General features: G+C 49.8%; 1 protein-coding gene across 6 annotated transcripts in view; it reads right to left on the reverse strand.

The window, feature by feature from the left end:
- Window positions 1-1,246: 1,246 nt before the first annotated feature.
- Window positions 1,247-25,101, reverse strand: part of ASAP1 (ArfGAP with SH3 domain, ankyrin repeat and PH domain 1) — a 337,055-nt gene continuing 313,200 nt past the window's right edge. For 4 of the 6 annotated variants that reach the window (XM_079112361.1, XM_079112363.1, XM_079112362.1 and 1 more), the window contains 6 exons: window positions 21,855-22,025; window positions 12,888-12,957; window positions 10,859-10,917; window positions 7,032-7,531; window positions 4,953-5,075; window positions 1,247-3,773 (listed from right to left, as the gene is read on the reverse strand). In XM_079112361.1, the coding sequence (XP_078968487.1) occupies window positions 3,699-3,773; window positions 4,953-5,075; window positions 7,032-7,531; window positions 10,859-10,917; window positions 12,888-12,957; window positions 21,855-22,025 (998 nt within the window). In that variant the 3' untranslated portion in view covers window positions 1,247-3,698. The remainder of the gene's footprint in view (window positions 3,774-4,952; window positions 5,076-7,031; window positions 7,532-10,858; window positions 10,918-12,887; window positions 12,958-21,854; window positions 22,026-25,101) is intronic. The other 2 variants (XM_079112364.1, XM_079112365.1) reach the window with 1 other exon arrangement.

Below are 25,101 nucleotides of genomic sequence, written 5' to 3' on the forward strand. Positions count from 1 at the left end.
ATCAGAAAATGTGCCTAACCATGACACTTGCTAGCAGGCTGAGAGGTGCGGGCCTGCGTCCTGTGGGCACTCCACCCAGCGAGGTGCAGAGGCCAGGGCCAGCCTCCAGCTGCTACGATCCCTGGAGAAATGAGGCTGCTGCTGGGACACCAGAGGTGCTGCTCTCAAGGTGGTGAGTTCCTGGTTTCAAACTGGCTCTATGCCAGCGTTAAAACCACAGGTCACCAAATGGAAAATGACACTTTTTAACAAGATGGAACGCAGGCTGCTGCCCTGCCTGAATTACCCAGGTCAATCGCATCGGTGTCTCCCAGACACAGCCTGCTGGCAAGCCACAGCTCCCTGGCCAAAGCCGCTTTCTCCGGACGGCCTGTGTCAGGGTATCATACCTGGCTCTGTGAACAGACAGAGCTCACCAACTGGCAGCAAGGAAGGGCGGGCACGTGGAGACCAGTGCTATCGAGTCCCTGGTGCCGTGGTCTCTCCCTGGCGAGAACTTCATGCAGCAGACGTCTCCCCGTGGCAGAGATCTCTGGAGTGGCGGTGCAGCCAGCACCATTGGTGTGCACTCCCGATTTGGTGATCTGGAGCCTTGAATCTCCCTGCCTCATTCTCCGGCTTGTGAAGCAAGAGGTCAGTACCCCTGAAGGGGCTCACTGGGGATGCAGCCAGACGACGCGGGCGGAGCACTGTGGGCAGCGCAGAAGTGACAGCTGCTGGCAGCCGCACTGCGTGGCACCCTGCTGGGCACCTGGAACTGCATCGGCAGGCCACCCGGGGACATGCAGGTGCCCCCCTCTCCTGCCCGTCCCATTCACACAAGGACAGAAGTGGTCACCATAGAGGTGGGAGTGGCAACGGGAGGGCAGGACGCCGCGTACTGTTCACAGGAGGCAGGATGACCGGCATCATCTCTTTCCTCCAGAGCAAAGCCGAGGAAGCCCCGGTCCTCTCCAGGCAGAGGAGGAGTGGATGACTCACAAAACAGGGTCACTGCAGATGTTTGGGGTCAACTGAGAATATGTTTATTTAAAAGCAATTTTAAATATTAAAAAAAGTAGAAATTAACACATACAGTACTGAGAAACGGTCACATTAAATACATGTGAAACGAAAAGTGTACTGATGTTTGATGGGAACATCCAGATGAGAATTCGGAAATTAACTAGTGGCACTATGGGATTCCTATACACCGTGTTGCAGTTCTAGGCAATACAAAAATAAATAGCAATTGCTGTTCAACAGTCAAATAGACACACGCTACTTGCAGAACATTACTTTCTTCTCTGGGGAAAAAAAGAACTAATTTGCTATTTTTTTTTTTTTTTGATAAGGTCCCATTCCTTCAAAATACTTTTATCATGTACAAAACTGCAGACCATGGCTCTTCACTGAGTTTAAGAACAAGATCAGATTTAAACTTGACAGGACTGCCAATGGTTTTTCTATCTAGTTTTCCTATGTCCCACAGTAAGCTGGATCAGAGAACGCAAATTCCTGATGGAAAGCAAAACAAACCAGAAAAGAGGAGGAGGAAAAAAAAAGGTATGAAAAACGCATCTGTGAGAGTTGCTACAGTAGGGGAAAAGGAATAGACGCTGCCTCCACATAATTTCAGAGATGGAGCTTGTATATTTAAAATAACTAGTTTATTTTCAGATGAGTTGAATATAGTCCAGGCCACAATGAAGAATGGCTCTTTAATGCAACTTCAAACGTGTGAAAGGAGGAGCTGGGACCCAGGGCCGCCTCGGATGCCGACTTCCTGTCCTGATACCAGTGTGGCTTCAATACTGAGGCTGCTGGCGCTGCCAGTCACACGTCGGCATGTGGCCTGTGCCTGCTCACGTTCTGGGTCAGGTGCGGGAATGCACGTGCGCCCATGCTGAGGCAGCACTTGCTGAACATCAGCTTCCAACAGTGGCTGATAAAATACTCTGCAGGTACGCCATGCAAGCGTCACTCTTCAGGTGGCTATTCGAAGTTTTCATAGTAGCCACTTGCTGAGCACTGTGACTATGAAAGAGGGTTTTTCCTATGGGTTTGGTTGGGAATTGTGCTTCTGTGAAATTAACATCACTCATTCACGGCTAAGATTATCTGCTTAAAAATATTAAGTCTTCTGTGCTGTTGCCAAAATAGTGGCTTAAGCAAATGGAACATCAGAATGACATGAGCCTTAGAATCAAGGACAGTCCCACGGGCTGTGGAGTATGACTATTCTTGTCCAAAATTCAGACTGATGTCAAAGATCAAAACACAATGTTCTTAATGGTCTGATAAGCAAGGTTGGGATAAAAACAAAAATGAAATAGAGAGCTGAGTGAGAGAAAGACAGACAGACTCTTGTAGGGAGAGCTTTTTCACAGTGCAATTCATAGCAGCGTTCCAAGACTTGGTTATGAATTGACTTGAAAGGGACCTGTCTAGTGGACAGAGCTTCAGATGGGAACACTAATCTATTAAGAAAGAAAATGGAGCAGGAAAGCTTGGTTTCAGCACCTGGATCCTACTCTGGAAAAATTGTGTGAAGGGTTGGCTTTTAAATTCTTCATTTTGAATAGTCTTTTAAAAGTAAATTTATCCAAGAACAAAACTAAAAAAATAATTTACAACCAACACTTTAGATGCTGCAAAACAACTGAGGGATGCTGATTCATAATACAATCTGTAAATTCATACTCTTGAGAGGGTTGAATGACTGACTAGAAACAGATATAGTTGCAACCTTATAATTTCTGCTTTAATGGCAATCAAGTTTAAAAAATGTACAGTTCAACTTATTCATACTATTTATTCCTTTATAAAAGGCAAGATTTCAGGTAAGCTTCTAGATGCATGCATAATGTAGAGGCTAATATTTTCTGGCAGTCCTTGGTTCCTGAAAGTTAAACTTCATCAGATGTATTTTAAACTTTGTCAAAATAGGCATGAAGGATATGTTATTTTTGCATAATGAGGTAATATCTCAGGGGCGGGCACTCATCATCATAAGACAGTATAAATCCACTTGTCTGAACTTGCGTGAGGCTGTGTGCATTGTAAAATGCCACAAAGAGTTTTGGGTCAGTGGACATTTGCTGAAGGAATAACACATTTAACTGAGCACTTTTCTGTAATAAATACCAAAGTAGGTGTTTGTCGCTGTAAACTGTGTACACAGATGACTACAGGCTGGTCTGTCATGGAGCTAACTAGAAGTTTCACCTGGAGAACAGAACCCACCTCTTTGCTAACGCTGCGCTTTCAGTAACAAGATTGAGAATACTGCATTGTAAGGAGCGGAGTCGACTCTAGGCCCTTCAACGGTTGCTCAATGGAAACCACCTCTACTTTCAAAGCCAGCAATTCCTACACTCCTGGGCTTTTTGTTGTTGTTTTTTTTGTTTTGTTTTGTTTTGTTTTGCTTTGTTTTTTTTTCTGCTTGCTTGTAGAACAGCACAGATAGAGCTGGAAGTGCCAGGTGCCAAGGAGGGCTTTGGCCAACCAGCAGGGCGCACGGGCTGGAGGCTACCCTCATACTGGCAGAGGCAGAAGACCACAGGATATTTACAATACATACTCTGTTCCCCGCCCGAGGTGGCCCTCGACGAGTTTCCTATTCTGTAACAGCAGCTATACACACACTGTGCACAGGATTGCATGGAGGCAGCAGTCTGGCATGGAGGATGGAGACGACCTTAAGGATCGGCTTTCCACTAGTCGGACAGGATGTGGACAAAGGACACTGGAAAGACCCCCTTCCTTTCAGGCTGTCCTTCGATGTGCCCAATCTGCAGAGGAAAAAGACAGTGGTCAGGCTGGAGGCAGCAGGTAGCTGCCCTGGGACAAGTCCAGTGGGGAAGAGCCCAGCCCCAGTACCCAGAGCCCTGGGGTGGACTCCCAGGCTCCCCGCTCCCCACCCTCTAGAGAACCACAAAAACCACAGGACATGCCCACAGCACCCATCCTTCCTAAGTCCTGACAGTCACAACATCTCCAGATCTTTCTGAAGTCCTGGAGGGCAAGACTGCCTCCCACTGAGCACCACTGTTTTGGTCCAGCAAACCCACTGACCCACAGGACCAAAGAAAGAGAAGCCAAAGGAGAGTGCACACTTGCATGTGCTGGGTACACCAGGGGTGTTCTGGGCCGCTGCAGGTTCTGCTGGCCCAACAGTGAACCACAGAACTGAGCCCCTCTTGGGAGGAGGGGGCTTAGGCTGCCAAAGGGGGATTTTCATGCTGAAGTTGGCAAATGGTCAACCAGAAAAGCTTAAGGAGCAAAGGTCTGCTGCACCTCGGTCTGGCAGTTTCCCTGGGGAGACTTGCTCGCTGGTCACCCTCAGCAGTGACCCATGTGTGACTGTCCTTGCAGGCCTCTTATCCACAGGGTCCTCTGGTCTCCAAAGAGCTTGGTGGAGAGGACAATGGTGCCTTTCCTTACCTATACCTGGGCAGATCTTAATGTGTAGGGAGTTTTCACAGATATTTTTATTCAATCTTCTAAAATTATACAAGGAAGGTACTGCAAGCCCTCTTTCCAAAGAGGGAACTGCAGACTACATTAAGGCCAGAGCCCAAAGCCCGAGCACCAGACAGCTGGGCACGCCCTGCACCTCAGCCTTGGCTCCCAGCAGGGGCCGGTGTGCCAGGGGGACAAAGCGCACAGGCTTCAGGCCGACTCGGAACTCTGACTGCTTGCTGATCGTCTGCCTGGCCATGGCAACGTGCTGGTCTTTCTTGAGCTTTACCACAGAGCTGGGTGACACCTCAGGAAACCACCTCTGCGTGATCATTTCCACGCACTAGGGGACAGAAGAGGTCACATGCGGGAGACCCGCAGGTGACCGATGGGGCTGGCAGGCTCCTCTGCAGGGGGTGCTCTGACCGACCGCAGGCCTGCAGATGCCACACGCGTGCTTCTGCCCAGGTGCGCAGATGACGGAGTGGACGGCGGACAGGCAAACGTACCCACCACTCCTGGTCCTCCTCCCCAGTGACCACGATCACCTCCCCCTCGATGAACGTGAGCTCGTCCTCGTTGTCGGCCTGGCAGTCATAGATGGTCTTCACGCGCCTCGCTTTGTTCTTCCCCTTCAACACAGAAGTCGGGTTTAGCCGAAGGACAGACAGGCTGTGGGGCTGGGGGACACGGAGCTCTGCAGGGGACAGGGACAGGGGACGCAACTGTCCCAGGTGTGTGCGCGTGGTGGAGAGTGTTTGCCAGGCCCCAGGGTGCTGTGCACTCTGGAGGAACAGCAGGCCCTCCCTCCGTGAGCAGTGGGCTGGTGCCCATGTTGGGGACTGGCCACTGCCAAGTCGTCTTCACCAGAAATCACGTCATGTGCGGAGGGATCAGAATCAGCTTCCCCCAGACACATGAAGCTCTCTGCCCTCCCCCACCCGCAACATCAGCTTGCAGAAATGACAACAGAGGCTAAAAATGTTTTTAGGAAACATGATGTAAAGCAAAATGTGCAGCTTCTGCACACTGAATGTGCAGCATAAACAAATCTCTCAGTCCCCTCATGCAGAACAGCAGGTCAGGACACGCTGGCCAAACCCAGAGGCTCGGCCCGGGCTGGGCGGGTTCTGTGCTCCCACACAGCTCTAACTTTTGGCCACTTTTGACATGGGCTTTCGTTGGCTGGTCTTCCTAACAGGAAGATGAAAACAGAGACCTTACTTTCTAAAGACAACTTTTAGCACCCAGCTAATAAAATAATCAGTCTTTAAAAAAGCAAGCTGCCTCTTTGAAGTGTTTGGGTCTGGTGACTTCCCCTCTCTGCCTCTTCCTCGCTCCTCCCTTGAAGAGCCAGCTCCTGAGCTCCCTGCTGAGGCAGCAGTGGGCTCTGGGAAGCCTGGCAGAACTGTGGCAATAGCACACTCCGTGAGCGACTGAGAAGGCCCATAATGTGCACATTTATAATAGAAAGGATTAAATGCGACCGCACGACTACAAAGCTCACAGCACCAGCTGGAACTCTGCACCAATCAAAGGCTGGTGGGGCCATCGGCAGTGCTTTGGAGAGGTGGCAGTCCTCTTGAGGACAGAAAAGTGTGTATGGTGCTAAACAGGTTGGTCTCAAATCCAAGGGAGGATGATTTTATTTTTCTCACTTTTCCTTTAGTACTGATGTGAAACACTTTTTTCTTTTTTGTACTACTGGGGGTGGAACCCAGGAACACTACCACTGAGCAATATCCTTAGTCTTTTTTATTCTTTTGAGACAGAAACTTGCTAGGCTGCCTAGGCTGGCCTCAAACTTGTGATCCTCCTTCCTGGGCCTCCTGAGTTGGTGGGGCTAAGTGTGAGCCATGGACACACTTCTACCATAACAATGTTTTATGATAAAATGAGCGGACAGGGCCATCTCTACAGCAGGAGGACTTTTGGCTGCCCCAGTAACCTGCTCCTCAACCTGGGCTGCAGTGCCGGGGGTGCAGCCACGTGCAGGACAGGGCATTTCACATCCTCCTGGGGCATTGCCTCTCCACAAAGACTGTGGAGAAAAGCCATGTCACATTGAAATAAAGAAGATATGTGACGGAGCAGGCATTTCACGGGAAAGATGGAACGCTGAGACGTTCCTGTCTGTGGAAGTCCCTTTGGCTTCTCCTCCAGGAAGAGGTGAGCAGCACTGGCTGAGGAGCTACTAGGGGTCCTGAGAGGGAAACTGCTTTCCTGTGATCTAGGGCCAAGAAACAGTGCTGCTCTCGAGGGTCCCAGGAGCGCCACCCTAGGTGAGTCCGCGGTGCGCCCAGTGCATGCTACTCAAGGGTCATGGGCTGACCCACCTGAGAGCTGGTGTCCTACGGGCTCCTCTTTGTATGTGAGGGAACAGTCACAGGGAAGGGAACGAGTCACCATCCTGCAGTTACACTGGGCCCTGTGGCCTGCCATGACCACTCGCGGCCTCTCAGCCCAGCATGTGCACCAGCGCACGGGCGGAGGGCTGGCGAGCACAGTGAGCAGTCGGCTGGTGGGGGGCACAGCTGCCCCGCCCAGCAGAGGCAGGGGTGGGCAGGCCAGAAGGCGGGGGCACCCACCGTGTTGATTTTTCTGGGCAGTGGTATGGGCGTCTCCGGCAGAGTGGGCGTGAGGTCACTGGAGTCCTCGGATGCCTGCTTGGGGACAGCGTCTCTGGACTGCACATTCGGGGAGAGATCCCCTGGATGCGACTTTTGTGTGACCTCACAGGGCTGCTGAGACTTGGGCGAGATGTCGCCGGTCTGAGACTTTGCGAGCAGGTCTCCCAGCTGCGGTTTGGGGGGCAGGTCCTTCATGTGCGGCTTGGGAGGTAAGTCTGAGAGCTGGGGCTTGGGTGGCAGGTCTCCCAGCTGTGGCTTGGGGGGCAGTTCTCCAGGCTTAGGTGGCAAATCTCCGATCTGGGGCTTGGGGGCCAGTTCTGTGGGCTTCGGGGGCAGGTCTCCAGGTGGTGGCTTTTGTGGTAGTTCTGCCAACTGTGAGGACTTTTGAAAAATCTCAGGCGGGACACTGGCTTTGTCTAGGGAGAGATGATGGCTCGTATCTGTTTTCCTTAGTGCCACTGTGGGAAACAAGCACAGACAGCAAGGTCACCAAGGCGGACGGGCACCATGTCACCTGCAGGAGGTACAAACACCTTAGGGGAGCCACCTCCAGTGCGCACTCAGAAGGGACCAACCGGGGCCAGACCCAGGCCAGGACTGCAGCTCCTGACCAGGGGCAAGGTGGAAGGTGGGAAGGCTATTTATGCTCCGTTACGGAAGGACAGAGGGCCACCCTCATCCAGAATTTCCAAAACCCCCTAAAAAGGATACCGTTCCCAGAAATTGAAAAGCACAGATGAAAAGAATACTGTCCCGTAAGCCTACCACCTAAATGTAGCCATTTTAAATATTTTGGCGTATTTCCTTTTGATTTTTCTTTGTGTTTTGTATGGATGAGACGTTTATAAATATACTGTTGAAGCAAGAGTACCTGCCACACTGTCAACATTCTTGTCAGCACAGATGCAACCGTGAAGGGCCCTCTGCTCGGCTCTACGGCTCTTGTCATGTACTTCCCTACGTTTTATAAGGTTCGTGCAGCACGGAAGGTAAGAAGTGAAGGCTCCTCTCCACCTGCCCTCCTCCGGTTATGCACAGGTGCACATGCACTTACAGATGTCGCTTGAAACAACACACGGGACTGCAGTACGACACCCCAACTGGTCTCCCCACTTAATACGCCCGGGAGTGCTTTCTCCTCGTTGGCTGTATCAGCTACATGTGCTGCGCAGCCAGTGTCATTGCTGGGCCACTCACAGCTTTGCACAGCTCTGCAGAGGAGCACATGTGTCGTTGGGGACACGTCTCTGATTCTATCTCAACGTTAACTAGCTGTGTGACCTTGGGAAAACTGTGCAATCCCTCTGTGCCTCAATGTCCTCGTCTCTAAACCTCTAGCTCAAAGGGCTCGGTGGAGATGAGAGGTAATCCACGGGAAGATCTACGGACGGGACCTGCAGGCTGTGAGCCTTCTGCACCAGCAATACCACTGCTGTTCAGGACTGCAGAGCTGTGCAAACAGAAATCTTGGTCTAGTGTTCCCCAAGGCTCTCCGCGTTGACACGTGACTCCCCCTGGAGACTTGAAGAGGGCGGAACGTAACCTGACTATGGCGCCCTGAGGTGGAGGCTCCAGGAGGTGACTAGGGTTCAAGTCATGGGGTGGTGCCCCGTGACTAATCCTGACAGAGGGAGACCTCAGAGGCACACGCCTGCTCCCTGACTCTGGACCCGTGATGCCTGCACCACCCTGGTACTGTGAGAAGGAAGGCTGTCACCAGATGCAACCCCAGTCACTGCACCTCTAGCACTATGGGCCCAAATAACCTATTTTGTTTATAAAGTTATCCAGCCTTGGATGTTCTATTACAGAAACAAAACAGGCTAACTGGGAAAACTTTGGTCTAAGAAACTTATAAGACAGATCGATCAATTGTAATATGTAGACCTCATCTCGATCCTTATTCAAATAATCTATAAAAAATTTATTAGTCAACTGGAAATATGAACTGTGTAGTTGATGACACTAAGGACTTTTTTTTTTAACATTTTGTATGTGATGATGGATTGCATGTGCACAAAATGACACGTTCGAGGTCTGTTGCAGAACTACTGGGGGCCAGTGGGTAGGAACAGAGACGGACGGGCAGTAAGGACTGAGAAGTGCTGGAGGAGGGTGACAAGCATCTGGGAGGCTTCACTGCCTGTTCTGTGGGACGTTTTGTACCACTGTATACATTTACTACGGGAAACTTCAAACAGTAAGAACACACAAAAAGAGAAAGTGGGACCAGACCAACAGGGTGGTGGTGGAGGGACACGGTTCCAGACGGGAGTTCTGGTGGCATGCCTGCACGTTCACGCAGGGCCTGGAGGACAGTGATCAGAGGGGTGCGAGGGCACGGGGTCTACCCTAGGACCACAGGCCACGTGCACAGGCAGGCGACAGGTGGCACAGGGGTGGAAGGCCTCTGTCCTGATTCACAGAGGAAGTGAAAGCCAGGCCCAAAGTGTGAGGGGCTGAAGCGCAGCAGGTGCAGGGGTCAGTGCATGTGTTTCCAGGCCACGTCCAGCTGCCAGGACAGGCACAGGTGAGAGAGAAAAAAACAGCACAGGAGGGACGGGAGGGTGTGGAGGCGTGGGGACGGGGCAGCTGCAGCCTAGGTGGCCAGCTGGCCTGAGTGCTGGAGAGGTATGGGTGGGAGGCAGCAGCGGGGACTCGGTGGTAACAGGGTGGAGGCCAGGCAGCCTGAAGGAGGGGACAATGGCCAGCAAACTTGCCTCAAACCCCTGAGACCAGGACAGCACTTTGGGCAGTTCAAAAATAAATACCATTACCAGTAAAATACAACTCTAGAGAAAGATTCAGCAAATTCTGGGAAACCTCCCTCACTCTCTGTGGATGATGTGTTGGCGCCACTTGGGACACCCCTCTCCTGACAGGGAGCCGGCCCCTTCTGCTGATGTCCTTCCACGTGGCCACTGAACTGAGGATCTTCAGAGAGTGGTGAATTTCAACTTCCCTACGCTGACTGGCTTCTCCAACTCGGCCACAGAACACTGGGCGGGCTCGGAAGCCTGGCCGCCAGCACTGGCAGTCCTGAGCCGCTCCTCTGAGCCTCCACCCTGACCTACCACGCATGTCGGCCGTGGGCTCACAGGAGAGGGAAGCAGACCTTCTGACGGGCTCTGCAGGTCTGAGGGCAAGGCTGGTTCGGCACGTCCTCTGTACTGTAGGAAGCTGAAGTTTTTGTTTTACAGAAGAAAACTTTGGTCAGGACCAAACATCTGGCTAGAATGGAACGTCTGCTCTGCAGAGTGGCACTTACAGACCTGCCGTCTGTACGCTGCACAGCGCGGTGCCTCTCCCTGGCATGACGGACGCATCCTGGGGAGGATCCCGTTGCCAACCACTTGCTGGGGGCTTTCTGAGCATAACTGCATTCTGTCCCTATAAACTCCATAGAGGAGGCTTCACTCCCCACTGTAAAGATGAGCGTGTGAAGCCACTAGGTCACCTGCCCGAGATCACAGCTTTGAAGTGGAAGAGTGGTACTATTCCCCAGGTCTGTCTGATTGTGTGTCCCAGAGGGGAGAGAATGGTATTTGGGGGTCATGACAGTGTATCTTCTGGAGAGGTACTGTTTTTTAGGAAAGAGTATAGTGTTTTGAGTTTATAAATAAATAACCTTCCTTTAACAAGTATTTCCTGGGCATCTACTATGTGTAAGGCGCTGCTCTAGGCATTTTGGACAGATCAATGAAAGGAGATGAGACCTCTGTTCTTTGGGAAAGTGCAGTGATACTTTAATTTCATGTGAATATAAAACAAGAGAGAAGACTTACCTTTCTGAGGTAGTTTAGGAAGAACTCTTGGGCCTAGGGCAGTCTTTGCAGAACTGGTGCTGATCAATAAATAACAACCATTTAGGATCTAGAAGTGCTATAGTGTCAATAGTGATCTATTATTCAAGGAAATCGAAGGCATTTACAGAATTACCTAGAGGATTCTTTCAAAACTTAACAAAAAGGCTGGGGCTGCAGCTCAGTGGTAGAGCACTTGCCTAGTGTTTGGGAGGCACTGGGTTCGATCCTCAGCACCACACAAAATAAACAAATGAATAGAGCCACGTGGCCCACACACAACTACAAGAAAAAAAATAATAAACTTAATAAGAGATTGGAGTCTATTTTCAGCACTTCATTTTGCTTGGTTGGAGAAGCAGGGGAAGGGGCTGGGTATTCCAGAGCTGAGGAGTTCGATAGAGCCACGCTTTGCTTCAAAGCTTTTACTGCTCAGAGATCACAGAGTGCATGAGATCACTTGGTCACTGCAGCTGTACCGTGTCCTTCGGCTCCTACGAAGCAGCCCTTGTCACCCCACCTTCAGATGAGGAAGCTGAGGTGCACAGAGGGTCGCTAGCTAGCAGAAGGTCCTGGGACCATCGGGAGAGTGGAGATTCAGCCCCAGCTCTGCGGGACCCTGTGCTCCCACTTCTTCCTCTGCACCCAGGCCGCAGGCTCGCCCTCTGGAGGACATGTCCATGAGCAGGGGAAGCGCCCACCTGCCCGGAGCAGAGGTCTACTCCACACTCTGGCTAACCACACATGATAGGGCCAGGCGGCTGAAGCCACCATCTCTCTCAGGAGAGGCTGCAATGACCCCACACACCCAGCAGCACTGCGCTCCTCAGAAGCAACAGCAGCCAGGGGCCTGAGCTGCATGGCTGAGGACCCTTTCCTGGCCTCATGCCCACTTCCTGGGCTCTGACCGGCTGCTTTTTCTTCTGCCCCTGTGACCTGCAGGGCAACACTGTTGAGACCAAGTCACTACTAAGCAAGGAACATAAGTGCTGGAGGGCTCTGCGTCCAACATTTCTGCAGTGTGCTTTGCTTGCGTTCTGCCTTGGCATCTTCTCAGTGACCCATGGCCACTCCTGGTCACGTTACCAAGGCCAAGGCCGAGAGGTGCAGATGCTCCTTGCAGAGACTCTGCACCAATGCCGTGCTGCACATCTGCCTTCCTATCACAAGTGACACAGGGCAGTGCTGGTGCTGTGGTGCCATCAGTGTGTGTCCAAGTGTGTGGAGGACTGAAGACTCAAGAGACGGCCATGCGACTCTGGCTTACAACCGGCCTGGCCATTTAAAAACACTCTGAGTGCTTTCTCTGTGTCACACCCCCATCTCTGGCCCTGGGAGCAGGGTTGAAGGAGGATCTGAGGATAAAGGTGGGGGCGTGGCATGGAACCAGTCAGCAATAAGATTCATGCTGCTAAACACTCTGAACCTCAGTCTCCTCATCGGTGGAGCTGAGAGTAATAGTAATAGAGCCCATCCAACAGGGATATAGGGGTCGAATGTGACAGCGGCATTAAGAGGAAAGGTTTTTTGTTTTTTTTTTTGGGGGGGGGATAAACCCTACAAAGTGCCCCCCACACACCAGATGATTCTCCCTGAGGTTTTGGGTCTGGAAGTGGCTCATTGTGTCTGATAATTGGGGAGCACCTCTAGAGAAAACCCTTTGGGGTGGGCTGGATAAATACTACTGCCTTTAGATGTCCTCCTTCAGGGAAAGGAGGGAAGGAAGGAACACGGCGGCCGGCCCCCACAACCAAAGTCTTACAAACAGGGAATCTAGAAAGGTTTTGTGTTTGGGTGATCAGACTTCCCTGAGAGAACTGACCATCGGGGCCATGGGGGCAGCTCCCTGCAGGAGAGGGCGTGCCTGGGAGTGGATTGACACTCAGCCTCGCATGGCAAGCCACTCTGCCAACACAGACCTTGAGTGGCACAGGGAATGTCGCTAAAGCCACCTGCAGCATCCTGTCCATCGCAACTACGAGTCCGACGGGGAGGAGCCAAGACGGCTTACCTTGATTGTTGAGATAGCCCCTCAAACTTGTTCGTGGTCTTACTTGAAGATGATGGACCCACATCGTTACCTGCAAGGAAAATCAAAGAAAGTTGCATCTTCAGATAGGGACTCGCGCCAGAGGGATATGTGGTCTCCACCAAGAGATGGGCTCGCTGAGGTTCCAGGAAGGTCTTTAAGAGACCTCAGCCAGAACGGCGTGCACTGAAACCAAACAGAAGGAAGTGCTGTTTGGGCTTGAAGACGTTTCTGTTGCCAGTGGGGGTTGGGGCATCACAGGGAGCAGCCCCGTCCTTGCAAGGTCTCTTGGAGCACAGCAACCAGGGTCCCACTGGCTCAGACCCGGTCCAAGGACTTGGGGCACAGAAAGCGTCAAGTTCACCCAGAGGTTGCCCCTAGTAACCACACTCAGATGACACACGCCTCACACGTGTGCAGACACAACCAGGAGGGTGCTGGTAACAGGCGCCTATCACCCTCAGCCACTTCCTGACGTGTCATCGATCCTCATTTTAACATTTCTAAGTACCTACTATGTGCAGAGCGTGAACGTGCAGTGGAGGACCTAAGGCAGACGAAGCGTGCTGCTCTTGGGAGCGTGGGAACTGTCTGGAAGACTTGTGTTTGGGAACTATTATTAACGTGGAATCAAACAGGCAGGTTGGCTGCTGTGTGAATCCAGAGGAAAGAGCATCTATAACCTAAGTGGCAGGGGTGGCCAGGGTCTGCCTGCCTGGGAGGTCCTGGCACCTGAACAGGTGGAGGAACTCCTCAGAGGGAGTGGCAAAATCAGAGGCCTGCAGGTGGACCTATGTGTGCTCCTGCTCAGCAGAAGGCCAAAGATCAGTTAGAATAAAAGTGGGCTCGCCGATGCAGTGGTGCACACCTGTAACCCCAGTGACTCGGAAGGCTGAGGTAGGAGGATTCCAAGATTGAGGCCAGCCTCAGCAACTTAGTGAGAACCTATCTCAAAATAAATAAAATTGCTTGCGATGTAGCTCAGTGGTAAAGTACTCTAGGTTGAATCCCTAGTACAAAAAATGGAAAGGGCTTTTATGTGACTATTCCAAGGAGCGAGGGGTGTGAGGCATGCTGTGGCCTCAAGAAGCTAGGTGTCCAGAGGAATCAGGATGAGACAAGAACTGGACTGAGCCTCACACATGATGTGTCCACTCAACAGCACCAGCAGATGTCCTTGCTTTCACATCTGCCTGACCACCCTGGCTCTCGGCAACAGGAGACAGACACCATTATCCCCTAAATTAATGAATGGCTGCAGGTCACTTGTCCCTAAGAGTTCTGACCACAAATCTATGTGCTCTTCCTCACTCTTCATGATGCCCCAATGGTGACATTGATCCTGGAAACCACCTTCATTGAGCACTTACTGTGAGCAAGGCATTGTACCAAGTGTCTCAAGGTAATCATGCTCAGGAGAAATAATCACCCTCTCTCTTTCACACTCGGTGAAATGTAAAGAGAAGCGAAGTTGCCCAAGGTGAAGCAGCAGGTAAGGTCAGAGCCGTGGAGACCACGCCTCCAGGGTCTGCACTCTCAACCCCAGGTGCCACCCTCCCAGGTCTACTGAACCTGCCTGGCCAGGAGGGGCTGGTGGTGCTGGGCCTCCTGAGCAGAATGTCACTTAATTCTAGGGCACCTATACAAAAAGGAACAAGTTAGACTGCATTACCAGCATTGAACGAAGACTTTCAAGTCCGGTTCTGTTTGATTTTGAGAAGACACTGCTGACCATCAACATATTCCACAAGCCTGCAATGTGACCCTGGAGGGCTTCTCTGGGGTCTCTTGTGAACTCTGAACTCGGACTCCTTTAAGGTAGGCATTTAGCTCCTGCACCATGCTCAGTGCTGAGTCTACAGTGCTGAATGTCAAATCCTATACCTTCAGACTCACATTAGCCCTAATAATCAAACAGCTCGGGCTGAGGTTGTGGCTCAGTGGTTAGAGCACTTGCCTACCATGTGTGAGGCACTGGGTTCGATCCTCAGCACCATATGAAAAAATAAAGGTATTGTGTCCATCTACAACTAAAAAAAAATTTTATTAAAAAGAAAAATCCCCAATCAAAATGTTCACATCCACAGATTCCCTCTCCAAGTGGAAACACTTCAAACAATGACCACTAGTTCAGTTTTTCACATGCATCAGGCACAAGTGACTTGGAGACCAGCAGGCTGAGCCCCTGGCTCTATTGCTGTCACCTTCTCTGCGGTCACACAGGTGAGTTACCATGGCTGTGGTCTTTGCCCATGTGCCCAGTCCTCATTTTATCTTCCTCCCTGGCCACTCAAGATGACTTGCCATTCTTCAAGGACACTGGTTTTATGCCTCCGTAGCTTTGCTCCTTCTTTTCTTCCCCCTGCAATGCCTGTCCCCTTCTACTCTTGGTGAATTCTCACAGCTAGGTAAAGGCTACCTGCTGTGCCCAGAAGAAAACTGTGGTTTAGAAAAAAAATCCTAAAAATAAGACAGTACTAAAAAGAGGAGCAAAAGTTACAGAGGCAGCTCAATCCTTTTTTCTTTCCCCATGCAATCTGGAAAAGATCATTGGTGTATCATGCAGACAAGTGCAGGAGCGAGCTGGAGGTAGGTGATGGGTGGGCAATGGAAGAAATTGTGGCTAAGACTCTTGGTCACTTACTAGATAGTTCAGAATCTGCAGGCTGGGAATTTGTGGGTCATTAGCCTAGCAGTGAACGGCTTGGAGACCCAGAAGTCTTCCAAAATGATGGACTAGAAGATGGGCCCTGGAGTCTCTGAAAATGGGTTCAAATCCCAGTTCTGAAGTTACTGGATTTGTGACTTTATGCAAGTCATTTAATTTCTCTGCTTCGATTTCCTCATCAGGGAACTGGAGGCAACGACAGTCCATGTCTTTTAGGATGGCGACACATAATTTTAAATCCTAGTGGCCTACGGTGAGGAATGTGCAATTCCCTGAGGTCACTTAGGCAGGAAATGGTGGAACCTAGATCAGAACCTGAGTTCCAGAATGTTCATCCAGTGCACACATGGTCTCCCACGACCTGCACTGTGGACGTTTCTCTACATGCTGAGGTCCCAGGAGCAAGGCTCTGAGAAGTTAACGTCAAGAATCTCAAGTGCAAGAACAGGGTCAATCCTATGCCTGTCAATCACGAACCAAATGATTATTGGTATTTTTTCTTGGTTCCTCCCTGCGAGACCCCTAGAGTCGAACCCGAGGTCCACTTCAGTCTTGGTATACAACCTCACGCTAGGGATTTTCAGAGCCCACACTCCTGTCCTTCACCCCCTACCCTCGTCTCCTTAGTATTTGAATGGTGTTGAAATACGAGTTGCTCTGTTTTAAAGTGCCACTCCAGAGATCACAAAGCCCCACGAGACTCGAGCCTGCCCACTGTGCTGTTCACTTTCTAACTGAAAGACTGCCCTAGACGTCTCTGGACACAGCACGATTTTCAGAGAGGTAAGACTTCTGCAAGGCGATACCTGGCTGTTCTGGGTGCAGTGGATGGTGTGGTTCTGGCAGGGTGAGAGACCACAGTGGCCCTTCCTGCCCGGGCCAGGCTGGAGCGGCCCCTGCTGCAGGTTAGGGTCAGGCTCAGTCAGCAGAGTGCTCATGGCTCGCTGGGCTCCCTGGGCCAAGTGGAGCACCTTCTCTGAAATGACTCCTGAGAGGAAGACAGCAGGGAGACTCGCTCACCCACCCTTGGAGCCTAGAACTGTCCTGCGTAGAAGGCAGTGGGTGGGGAGCATGAGGCGTGTGGGCTCTCGGCCAGCAGGTGCCAGCTGCGAGACCTGGGGCACGTGGAGTGCCTGGCACTCCACGAGCAAGAGCCCACTTTAAAAGATACACGCGTGCAGTTGTTTATCTAAAGGTTCTAGGTCGTGACACCACAAACCCGCATGAAGAACTGAGGAAGGCAGAAAAGGGTTGAGAGGTAGGAAGAGCATCTCTGCAAGTGGCCTGTCACCAAGTAGATGCACTAAGGGCTACTCTGCTGGCCCTCGTCCTTCAAACACCTGCTTACCTCCTGCAAGCTGCTCCCCTCGCCTTCCAAGGGCACTACCACCAAACTACCATGAAACTCTACCACTCTGCTCTTTTTTTTTTTTTGGTTCTGGGGGTGGAACCTAGGGGTGCACTGTGACAAAGCTATGCCCCCAGCCCTTTTATTTATTTTTTTGCAAAACTGGGGATTAAACCCAGGGCCTTGTACATGCTACATGACTGCTCCACCACTGAGCTCTGTCCCCAGATCTGTTTGTTTTGAGACAGGGTCTCCAAGTTGCCCAGGCTGGCCTTGGACTTGCAATCCCCCCCACCCCAGCCTCCTGAGTAGCTGGGATTACAGGTGTGTGCCACTGTGCCTGGTTCTCCAGGGTGGAAGACTGGGTGGGACTAATAATCAGAGCAAACTATGAGGACATGAGTAGAGGCAGGGCCTGAGAGTCACAGCTGCTCCACAGAGTTAGATGCCAGAGATGCCCGAGTCCTGAAACAGGGCTGTGACGGGGGAACCCACCAAGGGGTCACGCTGCAGAAAGTAACCGGTGGAAATTGCTCGTGGCCGAGGGAAGAGACCACCGTGCTGCGGAGGAGGGTGACGACAGTGCTCGCCATGACACTGGCTGGCATTTTCTCTGAGGACTAAAGATAATGAGGCCAACAGGGCAGTGAGACTTCTGGGCATCTTGTGCATGTATTCTGCACGTGGGATGGATGTGAACCTTTGGGGTCCACAGGGTAAGTGTGGAGAGGGTGAGGTGGCCATCTGAACTCACCAAGTGCCCATTCTTGGAATGTGGAAATGTGACCTATGCCACAGTAAATTAAGTTAAAGTTCTCGAGGTGAAGAGTGCCATAAGGAATTCAGGCAGGCCCTCAACGGTCATCGGTATCCGTTCAAGACAGGCAAAGGTGTTTTCAGAGCAGAACAGGTGGCGAGGTGCCCGAGGTGGCAGAGGGAGGAGTGGTGTGCAGCTGTGACCCAGGCACACCTGGGGTCACAGGTGGCTGAGAGGAGCAGCGAGCGGACTCTCCTCTAGACCCTCTGGGCAAGCGCAGTTGTGCAGGATTTCAGATCTGCTGTTGTAAGACATCGAGTTTGTGACATGTGCTACCACAGCCTCACGACCTTGACACAGGCTTTGGAACATGTGAGAGTCTACCAACTGCTCATCCAGTGAAATGCCAGGCCGAGAGGAATAGCAGCAGGTAACACATATCGAGCGTTCTAAGTCCTGAGTCCTCTCTTCATGTCTCTCTCCCTTAAATGAGAACATTCTGTATAACACAGGTATAATTACCAGTCCCAGTTAACGAATGGAGAAACGGAGGCACAGGACAGATCAAAGACACTTGCTAATGCCACAGGGCTACTAGGTGGCAGAGGTGGCATCAGATGCAGGTAATAAGACACTAGCGTCCACATGGGGGGCTCTGGGAGCAACAGCACAAGGAGTTACAAGGAGTTCACACCTGGGAAAGGGGGAGAGGCAGAGAACCACCCGGATGCCCCCGTGCCGGGAAGCAGAGTGGGTGCATGTGAGTGGCTGGGCTAGCCCTCTCAAGCAGGTCCAGGAGGGCAGGCTTAAAGGGTGACTGGGCACAAAGGAGCAGAGGTGAGACCCCAGGCTCAGGTCTGAGAGGAAGGATGCAGCCTGGGAACCCGCTCTACCTCAGGGTGGCAGACACGTGCTGCTCCGGGGTAGATGCGGAGGTCTGGGGGAGCCAATGGGCTGGTCCTCCACTACACGTCTGTCCAAGGGCACTCGCTCCGTGGGCTGAGGAGATGGGAGATTCAGGGGAACAAAAGCCCTGGAAATACAGGCCCACTGAAGGAAGATGCAGGTTCTGAGGAGAGGAGGTGCCCAGCAGGCTGCTACCCTGCGTGCCTCACTGACCACCAGCCTGACCCTGCCCTTGGCTTCTGCAACACAGCATCAGCAGGAAACAGGGGTTGGGACCACTAAGCAGTGGCCACACGACCTGAGGCACCAACACCAGGACTGGAGCGAGTCCAACCTGCAAGAAGCCCAGCTGTGTCTGTGCACACACCCCCGCTACTGACTGTGTCTGTCTTCCGTATATGTACACACGCCACACGGAAGCAATGGCCTTGGTGATTCTAGGATTAGTATTCAAGATTGGGAAGCATCACCAGAGCTGTGTTGTGTGGGGAAGGATCACTTGCTGAGGACTCTGATTTGTCCTTGGAGGTTGGTTGTAGGTTAAGGGGCTCAGAGTGGACGGCTGAGAGGCCCATCTGCAGAAGCCTCTGCAGCTCCCAGCTTACTGGGAGCAGGTGGTAACTTTCCTTAAGCCATAGCAACTTTGCTTCTTAGTGAAAAAGGCCCGCATTCCATCAACACTGGAGATGAAAAAGAAAGGCCAGGTGCCTAGTCCTGCCACTGAGTGAAGCAGGAGAGGAACCCTAAAAGAGAATTGCCAGTCAGTTGCAATGGTGTATGTAGTGGTGCACGATCCCAGCGACTGGGAGGCGGAGGCAGGAGGATCACCAGTTCAGTGGTATAGTATCCCTGGGTTTAATCCCAAGAACCACTAAAAAAAAAAAAAAAAAAAAAAAAAAAAGGTTCAAATTTTCAAGCCAGAAAACAAACCCGGTCAATTTATTTGAGGAAAACATGTGTCCTTAATAAAGTGAATGTGGGTACTATAAACTACACAGAAATAAAACTAATTAAACCAGAGGATCAAAGTTTGGTGAAATTTACAAAGAGGGTTAACCTGTGATATCAAAGTCCACACAGAGGACATGTGACTTTTGATGGAATGTTATTTGTTATTTTTATTTATTTATTTATTTATTTATTTATTTATTTATTTATTTATTTATTTATTTACAAATCTGAGGATTCCTGAAGGCCTTGGAGTGCTGCCTTTCAACCGTCCAGGACATCCTTAGTATTTACGTGTACAGGGCTGCATGCCTCGACCCTTCCTGGCTTGCTTGTTTCTCCTATCTGACTTGTTAACATTTGAGGCTTGTTAACATCAGCCTCAAATGTCTCCTTGTCTGTGAAGCCTTCTCTGGCTTTTTCATGCAGAAAACAGACACTATTTCCCAGCATTCCCACAGTGTCTGGTTAACATGAGTACCTGACAGTCAAGGACCGCTTACCTCTCTGGGTCCCTCCCTGGGCCTTGGGCTCCATCAGCATATGGACTGAGACACACAGCAGGCGTCCTAAGTGAGCCTGGTGTGCCAAGGTGACAGGCTAAACACACGGACTATTCAGGCAAGCTGCACACCCTCTCCATACCCCCCACCCCCTTGCCCCGAGGCATTTGGGCCAGATGGTGGGCAGGTGTACCAACCTCTGTAAGTGGATGGTGTGGCTTTTCCCCAAAACTTGAATGATTAGAATACTTGAGGGAGGCTTTTAAGAAAGGCTTTAAAAGCACTAAGATGAATTACCTATTAGCAAGAAAAACACAATCGCAATCACAATACCAAAAAAAAAAAAAAAAAAAAAAAAAAGCCATAATGAAACTCAGGTCAGGAAGAGGAAGAGGTAAGACAAGCAGAGCAGCAGGTTTGTTTAGCTGCACCATCTGCCACAGAGGGCCATGGGGCCACCCTGCAAGGCCAGCAGGCTTGTAGGGAAGATGCAAACTGCACTGCTGCCTCCCTCCTGTTTCCCACCCCACGCTGCAGATCACACCTGGCCCCTGTGCAGGCTAAGCAAGGGCTCTACCACCGAGCGACGTTCCCAGCTCTGAAATTCTGTTTCTTGTGGGAACATCTGCAGTCAGTGTCACTAAACTGATTACACGTGCTGACTGAGTAGGGTTGTTCATTCTCAAGAGATAACCAGCGACCCTCTGTGTACCAGGCATGATTCCAGGCTATGCAGACACAGGTGAGAACAAGACAGACAAAGTCACTGCTCCCAGGGAGCACACAGTCTAGTGGGGGAGACAGACATGTTCATAAAGTACTTCTCTACTGTGATCAGGGGCTTGGGAAGAAATCAGCTCCTTTAGAGAGAAACACGGAGACACACATGCAAGCTGAGAACAGGGGTGGGGGAAGAAAGGGAGCTGGGCTTTCAGGGAGGACAGAGCACCAGGGAGTGCAAGGGCCCTAGGGAGGGAAAGGCCGGAGTGCAGCCGGGAAGTGGAGGGAGGCCAGAGGCAGAGTGCAGAGGAGAGCCCTGGCGTGCAGCGCCCTGGAGGCCCTTGGTGCCAGGAGTCCGACTTTATCTGAAGCTCCGCAGGAAATCTTTATAGGCGTTAAGGAAAAGAGTGACCATGAGTTGATTCACATTTTATGAGAAAACCATTCTGGCCGTTTTGAGGCAACGGATTCCTTTGCTTTTCTGGCCCTTTACTTGCTCTTCTGCAGTGAGATGAACAATACCTACACCACATAGTCATGCTTGCGACTGACTGAGAGTTTGGATACGCTTGGCATCTTACTGCTATCAAAGCTGGTCCTCTGTATCTGCAGTGATGTTTGTTCCTTGGATTCAAGCAAACAACTGTGGACCAAAAATATCTGGGAAAAACTTGAGTCCGTACTGCACATGTTTAGACAATTTTTTTTTTAACATAACACTTACTTTGTATTAGGTACTATAAGTAATCTAGAAGTGATTTAAAGCATATGCGCTTAAGTTATCTGCAAATACTATGCCATTTTGCATAACTAATTTGAGTATCTGCAGATTTGGTATTTTGCAGGGAGTTGTGTCCAGGAACCAAGATCCCAATGATACCAAGGGACAGCTACACTGATTGCTCTTAGCAGTTTTTAAGGGCCCTAAACATTTTCAAAGCGTTTCTCAGCCACATGGAAAGGGTGCTCACGCGTATCCAAGCCCTCATCTGGTATGTGTGCACTCGGGCCCATTTTCTAAACGCACCTTCCGCTGCCCACTGAAGCCCACGTACTGCCTGGCCCTGGGCGGCGTTGCCCTGACTTTAGGAGAACTTACCCCAAGGAACTGCGCCTTTGTTTGGGGGCCCATGAGGTAGTGGGCTGGGAGGGTCGGACAGGGTTCTCTTGTGTCCGGGTGGTGGGGGAGGAGGCCTCTTCTTGGAAAGGGTGGAGCTGCCACTAGAGGTCTGGGTGCTTAGAGGGAGTGTTGAAGGTGGGCCAGGTGGACCTAGAAAGGAAATTGAATGGGGGCAGGAAGGTTAATCCCAGGCTCACAGACACAGGACACCAGCACGCAATCTCTCCCACACATCCAAATGGGGTGCGGCACACAGAGACAAAGGCGAGAGGCTGTACGACCTCATCCACCAGTTCAACATTAAATCCAACTTGAAAACAGGACTCAAAGAAATCGTTGGTTAAAAAAAAGGAAAATTACAACAAAGAAAAGAGTGTGCTTTTAAGGAACAAAATGCTAGTCAACACAGAATGCTGAGGGGTTTGGAACATTGTTTAGGTACGATGGGAAAAATAAAACACATTTGAAACCAAGAACTCACTGGAATCATCACAAATCTATGTGGGAGGAAGGCACACAGTACTACCAGCAAGACCCACAGGGTCAGAGCAGAGTCGCATATCAACTAAATCCATGGAAGCCTACAGGCTGAACATCAAAGAATGCAGATAACAGGTTTTTTTTTTTCCCCTCCACTACAACTTTTTCTTTTTGTCAGCAAGCTGAAATGTTAAAAAAAAAAAAAAAAGAAAGAAAGAAAGCCTTTTCTAAATGAATGTTCTAAAGTTACCTACAAAGATAGATAAACCTAAAACTCCTTTTTTTTGTTGCAATTCTGGATTGTTTTAGAAATCATAAACCACTTATTATATTGGAAGCCTGAACAACAGGTAATGGAGTTCATTTTTAAAAGTAGTCATGGAGGTAGTACACATGTCCTTGTTTTGTTTATTCAAAGTTTATTCACTGAAGTGGCTGCTGTGTGTCAGGTGTGACTTGCTGGGCACTTGGACAATTTTATTTTATGTAATATTACCAGGTGTATGTTTAACCATGTTCATGGACAACTACTTCTGCAAACATTTAGGGAAAGAAAGAAAAGGAATAAAAGAAAAAGCAACTACCACATGAAATGTTCAACACCGGGTACTGGACACCTGGTGACCCAGAAAGGGTCCAAAAGAGCATTTTACATTCTGTGTATTTTAAAAAAAAAAAAAGCTTAATTACTTCTAGTCTCCATTCTGGGTAAAGTATATTTAGATGATTTCTCATTATCAATTACCAGTCAGTACTAACACTGACCTAGGCACTGATTCACAGACAGGTAGTTCAGTCTTAGAAGTACATACTGTTCTCTCAATAAAATGACAGTCTGCATTAGGATTAAATCCCCGTACTGAATAATTCATTCTGTCTTACTGATGTAATACAAGATGGAAAGCTTATGGCTGCCCTAAATCGATGCCCTGCTATGGCATGGAGTTACTGCAGTTTCAGAAACTTTCTTTTTGGTGCTGGGGATTGAATCCTGGAGCTCTTTACCACTGAGCTCATCTCCAGTCCTTTTCGTTTTTATTTTGACATGGGGTCTCTACACGTTGCCCAGGCTGGTCTTGAATGTGTGATCCTCCTGCCTCAGCCTGAAGGGTCACTGAGTTACAGGGGTGCACCATCACACCTAGCCAGGATATTTTATTTTTACAACCCTAAAGTAACTGTTAATATGGCTGTGCTCTGTCATTTTCAAAATGCATGTTTTTCCTTTTGATTTTCCTAACGACCCTGTGATGTAAGTGGATCCAGGACTGTAACTATTTTGCAGCTAAGAAAATGGGGGCTTCGCACAAAGGATGGTACTGGGGCGACACAGGTGTCTGGAAATGGAGAGGTGCTCACCCCATCATGCTGCTGGTTCCTCAAAGCCAGGGCAACATTTCTGCACTTGGCACAGGAGGAAAACAACAACAACAAGTGTTCAGTATCAGGAAGTGTAACTTTCCTCTTGGAAAAAAATGTATAATAGATAATAGACAATGGTGAGATTCCAGAGTAATTTCGTCATTAGCGCCACCTAGGGACCTTCAAAAGCAGTGCATCTGAAAAGTCACACACCAGATTTCAAATCTGATCGGAAACAAAAACTGCCAGACGAGATACTAATCAAAATGTAGTCTGTACAGAAAAAGAAAGAAAAAAAGAAAAAAAAAAAAAAAGATACACCAAGGGAGTTGTGTACATCACGCCCCAGAGCTGTCAGTCACCACAAACCAAGCAGAACCCAGCCTCAGAGTCTCTAGAAACTTGGTCAGATATAGTAAGTTCCAGGCAGAACCCTGCTCTGTTCAACTCAAGGTGAATGCTCAGCCTTGAGGACATCCTGCTTGTCCTCTGAATGGTGCCATGTCCTCTCCGGCTAGGAAAGTCAGACATAACTACATTCTCTCTTCACCTTTCATCTTCATCTTTTAATGGTCAGCTTAGATGTGACCCCATCCAGAGTCTTCCTCTAACCCACCCGCTTCTATCTCTGAACTTCCACAAGCCTTAAAGACACAAAGACACTAGATTTTCTCTACCCCACATTTCAGATCATTTCCCTTCCCTCCCAGACTGGAGGCTTCCACAGGGAAGATTTGTCTGTCTTCCCATCTCCCTCTGCCTATGCCGGGCACAACTCACACCTCTGGAAATAATTCACGGTGCAAGTGAGCAGGATGTTGTTCCAATGTCCTATGCATCTGGTTTTCAGTGAGGCAGAGAACCCCAAGGCTCCATAACAGGAGACCAAATAAAGTGCGTCTGTGAAATTTCTAAGAGAAAAGCCAACACCAGAAGATGGCTTGCAAAATTATCTTGACAGTTCTTTAAAAACTTGTCTGTAGAAGTATGATTTACATATTTTAGCATATCATACAAAGTGGTGATGACAGAAGTCACATCTGCACAACTCTAGGTAATATGAATGAAAATTTCATCATCTTTTCTAATGGTTTAATTTTAATTGACAAATATTGTATATGTTTTTATGTACAACAAACTGTTGTGAAATATGTACATACTGTGGAATGGCTAAATTGAACTAATCAACAAGTGTGACCTCATGTGCTTATCATTTCTTTGTGGTGAGAACAACCCTCTCAGCAACGCTCAAGAGTGCAGCAAGCTATTATTAACTCATCACCATGTTGTTCGACAGATCTGTCAACCTATTCCTCCAACTGATCTAATGGTTTTCATAGGATGGAGTTTAAAAGAGTGGAAAATTTATGTTAAATACTTTAAA

Source organism: Sciurus vulgaris, assembly GCF_902686455.1.
Source record: "Sciurus vulgaris genome assembly, chromosome: 1".
NCBI lineage: Eukaryota > Metazoa > Chordata > Mammalia > Rodentia > Sciuridae > Sciurus > Sciurus vulgaris.